General features: G+C 42.7%; 1 protein-coding gene across 2 annotated transcripts; it reads right to left on the reverse strand.

Annotated features, from left to right (window-relative positions):
• Positions 1–356: 356 nt before the first annotated feature.
• On the reverse strand, positions 357–10959 carry LOC101794145 (borealin-2). 2 transcript variants are annotated; one of them, XM_027467215.3, is made up of 10 exons: positions 10355–10959; positions 9723–9851; positions 8677–8717; positions 8293–8353; positions 7591–7658; positions 5748–5815; positions 4409–4495; positions 3234–3366; positions 2912–2998; positions 357–2098 (listed from the first exon to the last, which is right to left on the reverse strand). In XM_027467215.3, the coding sequence occupies exons 1-10, from the start codon at positions 10482–10484 to the stop codon at positions 2051–2053; spliced, it is 852 nt and encodes a 283-aa protein (XP_027323016.1). In that variant the 5' UTR covers positions 10485–10959; the 3' UTR covers positions 357–2050. The 2 variants fall into 2 exon arrangements, with proteins under 2 accessions (XP_027323016.1, XP_027323017.1); XM_027467216.3 differs by lacking the exon at positions 10355–10959 and adding an exon at positions 10147–10348.
• Between the last annotated feature and the right edge of the window lie 804 nt (positions 10960–11763).

Below are 11763 nucleotides of genomic sequence, written 5' to 3' on the forward strand. Positions count from 1 at the left end.
CACACTATAGATTTGTGTGTAATTTGAATGAAAGGCTTATTCATCTGTTTTCTTGCTACCAAGTGAGAGTAGGCGTATTTTTTAATAGTCCAGGTTTAAATGTGTATTTTAACTTCATGTTCTTTACCGTTGTCTTCCATGTCCTAGAAAGCTTTTTCCTTAATTGAAATATCTGATCATGGTTTCAGGAACTGTGGTGGTTTTACTCAGGTGGGCAGCCGAGCTCCACCACAACCACTCTCTCACTCCCCCTCTTCAAAGAGGAACGGGGAGAAAATAGGATGGAAAGGGCTCAAGGGTTGAGATGAGGACAGGGAGATCGCACAGTAATTATTGTGATGGGCAGAACAGACCCATGGGAGATGGTAAGATTTATTGCCTATTACTAACAAGCTAGAGAAGTGAGAAACAAAGGAAAGAAACCAAAAGCACACCTCCCCCAACTGTCTTCTTCCACCTCCTTTCCCTGAGCGGTGCAGGGGAATGTGGTTTATGGTCAGGCTGTAGCGCTTCTTCTCTGCTGCTCCTTCTCAGTCACTTTCATCCCCTGCTCCAATGTGGGGTCCCTCCCATGGGATGCCGTCCTTGCTGAACTGATGTGGCGTGGGCTGCCCACAGGCAGCAGCTCTTCCAGAACTGCTCCAGCTATGGGTCTGTACCATGGGGTCCATCCCTCAGGAGCAAACTGCTCCAACCTGGGTCCTCCACGGGCAACAGCTCCTGTGTGGGCTCCTCTCCATGGGCTGCAGGTCTGGCCTCAAATCTGCTCTGGTAGAGGTCTCCCACAGGCTGCAGCCTCTGTCAGTGCAGGTCTGCCTGCTCCACCGTGGCGCTCCATGGGCTGTAGGGGGACAGCCTGCTTCACCATGGTCCTCACCACAGGCCACAGGGGACTTCTGCTCTGGTGCCTGGAGCACCTCTCCCCCTCTTCCTTCCCTGACCTTGGTCCCTGCAAGGCTGTTCCTCACTCCTCTCACTCTCCCAGCTGCTGTGTGGCACAGCATGGTTTTTTTTCCTGTCTTAAGTACACTCTCACAGAGGTGCAGACAACATCACTTATTGGCTTGGCTCTGGTCAGCAGTGGGGCCCTTACCAAACATGGGGCAGCTTCTAGATCCTTCTCACAGAAACCAGCTCTATGGCCCCCTGCTACCAAAGCCTTGCCACATAAACCCACTACACAGTAAAGTACTGAAATACAGGTTTGTTTCCATCAACTAAAAGAACTGTTAGAAGCTGGTCTTTATTTAAGTTTTAGAAGTACGTTTCTTCCATACTATCTTTTGTCACAGTGAAAACACTTTCACTGAAGTCACTACTGGCAGAGTAAAAGTCAAGAGCATCCTCAAGTTGTAGAAATAGTTAAGTAGTAACTGTGGGACTGGCATGGCAAAGAGATGTCAAGTCTTTCTTTTCAGTTACTCAAAAATACTATTAGAAAAAAGGTCCTTCAGAGGAAAGCTGAATTACCATAATCTAATATATTAGATCATAGCATAAGACTTAAGATTTGCTTATGTCAAATTTGCAAATATCACCAAATGAAATTACATGATTTTATTCAACTTTTTATTACAAGTTTTATGCAAGCACTTCAAAACATGCACTTCAGCTTAAGTCCTGAGTTGAACTCAAGGCGATTGTCAGTGGGAAGACCCCACGAACAGTAAACTAATAAAATAGTAACAATGTTGGTTGTGGCATGCATGGAAGAATGACCTTAAATAGCTCTATGTTACGTAAAAAAAAATATTAAGAATATCAGAGTTGAAACCTGTATTCTCCATCAATCTATTATTCACTTTATTATGAACTGAACTAAAATGTTAACTAAGCTTTTATGAAGCTGGGAAAGTGGAAGAATTTTCTTCTGCATTTGTATGCTTTACAGAGATAAGAACACATCACAGTTTAAGCTTTTGTATAAATTTGTATAAAACATTTATTGGGCAGTATACAGCTTTATTAAGACATTATAAACATTCTCTGAACACTTCAGGGGAGGCAAGCAAGAGATGTCATACAATCCTTGAGTCAGAAGACAGTTCCATTAATTTGGTTTAGCTGTGGCCTTTCCGTATAGTACAGTCAGCTCACTCTAAGGGGAGGGAAAAATAATTTAGTTCAAGGTACCAAACAGTTCTTATAAAAAATAGAAAAATCACCATTGTTAAATGCAAGTAGGGAGCAAGCACTCCCTATTCTCTACCTACAGAGGCAGGACCTTGATATAAAAATAAAGACAGCTTCTAGGTCTGTATCTTAACTCATTATAGCTGCATTTGAATTAATACCTGCAAGACTATAGTGATTAATATTCCTTAGGCCTAGATAGATACTTACTGCTGCAGATTAATTCATCTAAAAGTCTGTCTTTAGGAAAGTCAGGCACTATATGCAGCAAAGTTCTGTTCCATTTCATTCTGTTTGAAAACAGTTTACTTCCTTGAACCAAAAGTAAGATAGGTAGTATTTCGAATACAGCAGAGAATTATCAGGAGTAGTTCTTATGCAACAAGAGACACAGACTAATAGATTGTAACAAGAACTGAAACTTAGCTGTAGCTTTGTAAGTCACTGTGAATGGGATAGAGAATAGCAGCTTGCACCCAGGGAAGGACAGACAACAGAGCGATCTAGAAGGTAGAGCTTATGCTTTTGTTCTCCCCTGGACAGTTACCAAACTGCACATGCTTCTAAGTGTTCTTTTCTACATTATATATGTGCAGCACTTCTCCCCTCCCTGTTCCTCCCTTACCCTATTTCTCCCTCCAGCCTATGCCAACAAAATCAGGCTTAAACCCCAAAGGATTATGCACTTAGAGCTGAAATCTATAACAGTGTCTCACATGAAAATCTCAGATGAGGTGTTTGAATAATTGCGTGTAAAAGCCTACTGGTTTAAGCTTACCACTAAGTTATGAATATGCTGTACTGTATCTTGATTTAGTAGTTGCACATCAATGTTACGGAGGTCTCCACCAGCCATACAGAGGGTCTAAACATGAAGAGAAACAGTTTTAAGATGAAAAAACTACTCTGAAAGTTTTTATTTGCATGGCCTATTTTTCTGAAAGCCATGTGCTTCCTGGCTATGTTGTGGAATTTTAGGAATTGTTCTTTCTTTTGCATAGCAGCATCTCATTTAATGATAATAACAACTATTATTAGTATTACATGATTCACAGATTAGCTACTCTAAGTTGAAAAAACTTTTTAATAAGGTTTGATACCTGTCCATCAGCCAAGGGAATGTTTACAAATGGAACAGTTCTGTGTTGGGGTACTGATCTACTTCTTAGTAACATGCCTTGAACTCTTCCACTGGTAGGTGCAGTTCTCGAGACAGTCTGTTGTAGTCCAATACTAGAATAAAAGAAAAAAACATTACTTTAAGGTTAACTTCCTATGCTCTGTAGAATTTTACACATGAAATAAATGTATGTCATAGCAAACATACCTAACAAAAAGGCAATTGTGTTTGCCTCTTCCAGTGCTGCCAGAAGCACCACTAGGTAATGATGTATGTCCATGAAACACTGCAGTAACTAAGTCCTTGTTACAGGCCAGGGGGCAAGCTGACATTTGGACCTCTCACTAACAAGAATATCCACTCTTCAATATCAACACTGAATAAACAGTTTTGGGAAGAGGAAACTGCATGCCTCTGGGCTTAAGATAAGTCTATTTCAGAGGGAGGTAGTAAGAAATACTGAAGCTGCTAGCTCTGTGGTACAGGGCATGCCTTACGTCATGCAAAATAACTGAAGTTCTTTCTTGATACAATTGTTTATACTCCACAAAAATGTAAGGTTTGATTATCTTCTGCATGGCAACAAGTCTGACATTTATAGTAAGCCAAGGTGAAATGGTGAAAGGTGCTGGTTCCATGACCCACTTAACTATCAAGCTTCTTCTCTCTCTCCACCCACCGCAATCTGGTGACTTCTGCCAAAACAGAACTCTGTAGTATATGGAGAACGGTAACTGAAAATCTGGATGGTTCAATGAGGTCAGTTTATTTTTAAACACGGGCATGCATATTGGTCACATTTCAATCAAGCTTATGCTCTGAGAGGTAGTCTAAGCTGTAAACTATATCTTTAAAGAACGGTAGATGGGAATAGAAATTAGATTATAAATACATGTTTTGGTTTGTGTTTTTTTTTGTTTTGTTTTGTTTTTTGTTTTTGTAAATGTGGGTGTTAATTGGCTCACTTACAACACTGCATCCTGTACCTTCATGAAAACCTAAGTAAACACCCACACTCAAAGCAGATGTGACTGGTTCACATCCTCACTACCAAAGTTAATGGCAGACCATAAAGATCTAGTAAATCTAGAATAATGATTAATTAGTATCTACATTTATATTCATTTAGGTGTACAGGGTCTTGATACTCCTTACCTTTTAGATGTCTTTGGCGTGGCTTTTAAATTTGTAGCACTGCAATCAGAGGCAACAGTCTTAACAGCCTCAGAAGAGTAAACAGACCTGAAAAAGAATTAAAGTAGTGATTTGTTTCTTGGTTTGTTTTAATTTCCTCATCTATTTCTAATTTAGCTTGGATGAAGATAGGTGGTGAATTAGAGAACGTTAAAGTGTTCCATGATATATCTAGTTATATGTAAGTGAAAAAGCCCTCCTGAAGTAGACATATTAAAACCTAATGCCATAGGGGAATGAAAGGATTAGTTATATTAGTAGGTAAGGGAGGGCTGCAGTAGCTGATTTGGGGATAATTAAGGGATCACCCAGAACTTTGTGTGAAAGAGTCTCTTGGCAAGTTCCTTTTTCAGCAGATTTAATTTTACATGTTCTTAGGACATTTGTTCTGTGTGGTTGGCCTGCATATAGAGAATAATTTCTTTCCAGTTTTGGGTTTTAACTCCATTCACAGAAATTTGAATGACAGCAATATACTTCACAAGCTCCTTTTGCCCCCTTTTCCCACACACATTTTGAAGATAACTGTAAAGGCATGGTTTTGGACCAATGTTATTGTACTTGAATAAACACAGTCTTCAAAAACTGAAAAGCTAGACTTCCCCAGGCAAAGCGGCCTTCTGTATTTCGATTTCATCAAGCCAAAAATTCTATAATCCCAATTCAAGGAAATAATGTAAATATGGCTAAGACTTTCTAATTTCTTTTAGGCACCTGGATACATTATTTCAATTGTCTTTCTGAATACAATTTGAATGTATCAAAACAAGTGCCAGTGGGTACAAGTATATATGCCAGAGGTAGAACAGGAACATCTCAAAGAACTTTTTCATGCAGATACCCACTGTTTTTTATTTATTTTTAACCCATTAGATCTTATAGTGAGACTTGAATTTGGTCCATCATAGTATTATCTTGAAGGTGTTTTTGCAAGTATCTATTTCCCCACTAATGACAACTTCCTTTCAGCTATGTTACACAACAGTTTATTACTCATAACGAGAAGCAACAAAGATGTTTCCCTTACACACTCTATTCCACTAGGTATTTTGTTTGGAAAGCTGTACTGATAACTTTCACAACTGTGCACTGTTCAGTGGACAAGATCTTTTTGTCAGCTAGAGGTACTTTCTTGTTTAAGGTTCACATCGCTACAATATATCTGATACATGTTATTAAAGGCATCTGGATCAGATTTATTTTTATCAGGCTCAAATCTCAGCTACTTTATGTGAAAATAATTCTATTCAGTATTTATAAGTTCAAGTAAGTTACACAAGTTATAAAAGGCAAGACTTACCTAGACATAGGGTTCAGTTTGCTATTTAAACCAGAGCCCAATGAAACCAGTGACTTTGTTCTGCATACCTGAAAGTGTGCATATTATAATGCAGTTAACAGAAGTGGCATTCTAAGGCAACACAATAGGTATTTCCAGGGAAGAATACTGTAAGAATTCCCTGTTTAAAAAGAAGTTAAGCCCTATAGTGCTACCTTTTATAGTTTTACATATATTTAAAATGGCAGGTATGCATTCTAAAACAAGAGATTTTTTAAAATGTCAAACCATGTTTGTTCATACTGAAGTTCAGTACAAACAACAGCCTTTCTAACATACACCCTTCCAACTTGTAGCCTTCTTATAATTAATGCCTGTAACTCCACATATCATAGAATCATAGAATCATAGAATATCCTGAGTTGGAAGGGACCCTTAAGGATCATCAAGTCCAACTCTTGACACCGCACAGGTCTACCCAAGTTCAGACCATGTGACTAAGTGCACAGTCCAATCTCTTCTTAAATTCAGTCAGGCTCGGTGCAGTGACCACTTCCCTGGGGAGCCTGTTCCAGTGTGCAACCACTCTCTCTGTGAAGAACCCCTTCCTGATGTCCAGCCTAAACTTCCCCTGCCTCAGCTTAACTCCATTCCCGCGGGTCCTGCCGCTGGTGTTAATGGAGAAAAGGTCTCCTGCCTCTCGACACCCCCTTACGAGGAAGTTGTAGACTGCGATGAGGTCTCCCCTCAGCCTCCTCTTCTCCAGGCTGAACAGGCCCAGTGCCCTCAGCCGTTCCTCGTACGTCTTCCCCTCCAGGCCTTTCACCATCTTCGTAGCCCTCCTCTGGACACTCTCCAACAGTTTCATGTCCTTTTTATACTGTGGTGCCCAGAACTGCACACAGTACTCGAGGTGAGGCCGCACCAGCGCAGAGTAGAGCGGGACAATCACCTCCCTTGACCTACTAGCGATGCCATGCTTGATGCACCCCAGGACACGGTTGGCCCTCCTGGCTGCCAGGGCACACTGCCGGCTCATATTCAACTTGTTGTCTACCACGACCCCCAGATCCCTCTCTTCTAGGCCGCTCTCCAGCGTCTCATCGCCCAGTCTGTACGTGCAGCCAGGGTTTCCCCGTCCCAGGTGCAGGACCCGGCACTTGCTCTTATTGAACTTCATGCGGTTGGCGATCGCCCAGCTCTCCAACCTATCCAGATCCCTCTGCAAGGCCTTTCCACCCTCATTCGAGTCCACAACTCCTCCAAGTTTGGTGTCATCAGCAAACTTGCTCAAAATGCCTTCTATTCCTACATCCAGATCGTTTATAAAAATATTGAAAAGTACCGGCCCTAAAATGGAGCCTTGAGGGACATATAATCTTTTTGCTTTTGTTGAGTCATCATCTTTACACTTACATCAGTGTCTGGCTGAGGCACTGCACAGAAGGACTGAGGTGGTAAAATTAATACACCTTTGCTGTTTGTTTTGGAGAGCAATGTGGATAAAGTATGTAAGTCATACAAACATAGAAAAACATTTATTCTAATACAAGGTTCAGTAACTAGAATAAGTTTCAACAAAACACGATTCCTCAAACCATCAAGACTTCAAAAATCAAGAGAGAATGACTACTTCAGTACTTGAAAGTCTGAATGAATTACTGAAAGTGCAGATCCCGTATTTTATTTTGAAGTTAACACACTATGCAGTTTAGCCTGGCTTAACTTACTTTAAATTGAATTTAAAGCAATTGACTTTTCAAACGAACAAGCAACAGGTCATTTGCCTGCCTGGTTATGGACCTAACAGGGTTCATAGCAGTTCTGATTAGACCCTTATGTTGTTTATTTAGGACAAACTTACTTTTTTAGATATTTTCTTTGCAGAAGTATGCTTGGCATCTTCATATTCAACAATTGTAGTTACCTTAACTGGAAATATATTAGAAAGAGGAGGAAAATAAAGACCTCATGAAGATCATAAAACACCATTTTTTTTTCCTTTAATGCTATTTATCCACTCAGAGTTATGTATCAATTCTGTTATTTGATGGTCATTTGCCTGGGACAGAGTTCAAAGCAAATTGTGTGTTTGTCACAGACATGGTGACGCACTGGATCGTTAAAAGGCACTAGATAACCCTTTAACCCCCAGATAAAATTGAACTGCATTTCAGTGGTAGTGTCCTTCTTATCACAGTTTGGAGTACAAAGAGGAATGGTACTTTCCTTGCAAGCTTCAGGTCAAAGCAGAATCTATGAGATAACATGGCAACATTCCCAGCTCCTCTGCTATACTGTGATGCACTGACAAGTCACTTAAATCTGTCTCTTCTCACTATTTTCAGTGATAAATCCAAAGAGTGGGAAACTCTCATGTTTTCAAGTACCTCAACAGCAGCATAGCTCATGATCCTCTGCACCAAAAACTGGTGGGACCTGTATGTTATACTTCTAGCTACACACTTTTATATTCTCCAGGTTTAACATTTGCAAATAATCAGTTGAAACCACTAAAATCACACAAAAATTAAGAGCAAAAATATATATTAGTAGAGTGACTTGCCTTTTTTGCTGTTGGTCCTCATCAGTTTGGGATTTGGTACATCTTCTAGAGAAGAGTCACTCTACAAAATGTTTATCCAACAAAGAGGTCAATAGTTTTTACCCAGCAAATGCATATTATCTTACAGAAGGCAGTGAAACAAAGGGGCATAGAAGTAAGTGACAGAAGTAGGATTGGCTAAATGCCAGCTTGTTTTTCAGGAACATCCGGATTGCTGCCTACAGATGATCCTAAATCTCTAGGTAGTGTTCATAACCGCACCATGCCTGGCTGCGTAGCCTTTTCATCTCATCTTTTTAAACATATAGCCAAACAAAATCATTTGCCTGAAATCTTTATAGTAGGAAAAAAAGATCTCCAGTCTGCAAGGTGCGATACACTTACCACTGCAGCAGCAAGAGCCACTTCCTCCCTTCCTTGCAAATCTGTAACACAAGCAAGTATAACCTGTTCATATACTATTTCTTGCATAATTATTATCTGCAGGTTCTTATCTTATAGACTGTGAAACTGAATAAGTAATTCCAGATTGCAGTTGCTTAAATAGATAATCTTAGGTAACAAGTCCTTTAGGATAGTCAGTTCACTAAACAATAATAAAGAAAAATCTTCGGCTACTTCAGTACATTTAGTCTTTAAAAGTATACTAAGCTTAGTCACACAGTATGTAGCCTGACTTCAGAGAACATTTTTTTTAAAAAAAAAGCATTGCACTGCTGAAAGCCAATGCTTTTAGGTAGAAGCTTTCAAGAAAGGCATTCAAATGTGCATTCAGCACAAAGGCTTACAGTAAGTTCAAGGTCTACAAGAGTCAGGTCTGATCTTTGTGTTGCCCCTGCAACTTCAGCTGCAAGGAAGATTCCAAAAACATCAGTTCTCAGCAGAATATACATCTGATGCTGAGTGTCCACCACAGCTTAAAATGCTGCATAAAAATGAGGTTAAAATCAAAGTTGTTCATGCATCACCACCTATAAACACTACATGAGAAAAGCTCAATAGTCAAGGACTTCAGATTAACAGAAAGACAAAACAATCTCTGGGGCTAGGATGAACATGTTCAGATGAAAAGCAGTTCTTAAGTTTTTAAGCACAGACACTACTAAAAACTTGTAATCACTCCTTGTCTCTTCAGGCTCTAAGTAAGATGACTTAAGAGCACAAGAAAAAGACAACTCCAGACCAAACTGTTACCTACTAATTCTACACCCTGCGTTACACAGATCAGTCTACCTGAATGAGAGTATTGACCGGTCACCTGCAATGTAACACCGCTGCTGATCAGCTTAAAATATTCAGCAGGCAAAGAAACCTTTTTCATAAAAGTCCCCCAGCTTGCAGCTTTTTCTCACATTAGTCAAGGGCACACATGGAAGTTCTGATGTCTGATTTGCTCACAAATACCAAGTGCTTTGATCACACATACTTACTAAGCAAGTCTTTTCTTTTCATTTTTCTGATGGCAAGTGGTATCTTCAGCAACTCCACTGTGAACGCCTTCTCAGCCGTTTGCAAGAGCGCATCAAGCTCTTTCTTCATTTCCCGGATGCTTTCCTTAGCTTTAAAACAAAACCGGCTTTTATTGCCACACGTGTTAAATATTTCCGAGTAAAATCACTGCTGGATCACATAAAACAACTTCATGTTTTCGATAGGGTGACTTGACTTGGAGTCAAAGAGATTTGCAAGCAAGCCTCCAGTTCAGGCAGCTCCGTGCAGCTGCACCTATTTCCGAGCGGCTCGATGCAACACTGACATTAATAACACCAGAGCACGTTACCCTCTTGCCCACCTTCTAAGGAGAAGCGTGGCAGCACCGCAGGCGGCGCAGAGACTTAAAACGGGCACACTTACCACCGACGAGCACCCCGACACCACGAACGCCTCAGGCCGGCAGCGGGGGAAGGCGCCCAGGCCGCGGGGCCCCTCAGCAGCCCCGGGCCCCCGCCCCCGCCGCCAGGGCGGCCCCTCACGGAGCGGCGGCGCCCGCGGGGGCCGTTGCTGGGGCTCTGAGCTCTGCCCACCCGGCCCCGGCGGGTCGGGCCCCGGGCCCCGGCCCTACCCTGCTGCTCGAAGTCTCTGAGGAAGAGCGCGGTGCGCTGGGCCTTCTTCTCCTGGGACAGCGCCCCGCGGTCGGGCTCCACGCCCGAGTCGGTGCTGCGCCGTTTGACCGGGGGCTTCCTCACGGGCATGGCTGCGACCACCCAGGGACAAACGAGCGGCTCCTGACCCCGGGAGCTTTCCGAAGCGCGGGGGCTTCTCCCCACCTGCCTCCCCCCGCTCCGCCCCGGGGCCGAGGCGGGCACGCCCTGGGGGCGGCCGTAACGGGCGGCCCCGGCCCCCGACACTGGAAGTACCGGGGGGCCCTGGCCGGCCTCGTCGGGAGGGAGAGGGGAGGCGGCGAGGACGTCCCGGGGAGCCCCGGGGAGCCCCGGGGCCAGGCACGGCCAAAGAGGCGCAGCGGGGACGGGGCTGCCGCGTCCTGACAGGAGCCGAGCGCGGCAGGCGGGCGGGTTAGGCGCGCACAGGCGCTTTCTCCTGGTGGAGAAAAATGAGAAATTCCTCCTAAAACACGCTTTTATGAATTGCTCTGAAGCAGGCGCTGCTGGCCGCTGCACTGGTGGTGGTGGTCCTGACGGTACTGGTAGTGCTGGAGGCCGTACTGGTACTGCTGGTACCTGTGGTGGCGGTGCGGCTGCCTGGGGCGGGCGCTGGGAAGCCGCGGCCCCGTACCTCGTTACTTCACTGCTCGTCCTGCCGCAAGGCGTTATGCAAAGCCCTACAGTTTGTGTAAGCTCTGACCGGGTGAAAGGAGCAAAATGTAATGGTGTGGAGCGTCAAGGATACACACAGTACTGAATGTATTAAAATATTCAAAGGAATATTATTAAAAATGTAATTCCTTGTAGAAATGTGTGACCTTACATGAATCTAAATAATAATAATAAACACACCAGAGGTTTAAGTATTTTAGGTTTTATACAAATAACCTAACCTGTATTCTTTATTGAATGAGGACCTGCATTAAAAGGAATTTAGATAATGTTGTAAAACACTAGGGTTTTCTTCATACAGCGTACACAATTCATGTTGTAAGCTCTCTGAAGTTAGTAGGTTCTTCAACTCTTCTTGTGACTGGCATGACCTCAGGATCTACTGAGCCAGATGGGACGGACTACATCACTCAAACAAACCTGTGAACTCAGACTGACAACTCGTAGTATCATTTTAGATCAGACCATGTTCTTGTTTGTAAAGCAAACAACCCCACCACAATGCCCCCAAAGAAGTGCCCCCAAGTAGATGCTTCAGCTCCAGAAAACACTCCAATACCTGACACAAACAAGGATATAGCCAGCTTTTGCTTTTGTTTTAGTGGTGCAGCTATACGCACAAGCAGGACTAGCTTCCCTTTCCCTAAACTGTATTTTCTTTTGAATTACCAAACATCGCTAAAGATATTCTGAGGTA

Source organism: Anas platyrhynchos, chromosome 12 (genome assembly GCF_047663525.1).
Source record: "Anas platyrhynchos isolate ZD024472 breed Pekin duck chromosome 12, IASCAAS_PekinDuck_T2T, whole genome shotgun sequence".
In the NCBI taxonomy this organism is placed as follows: Eukaryota; Metazoa; Chordata; class Aves; order Anseriformes; family Anatidae; genus Anas; species Anas platyrhynchos.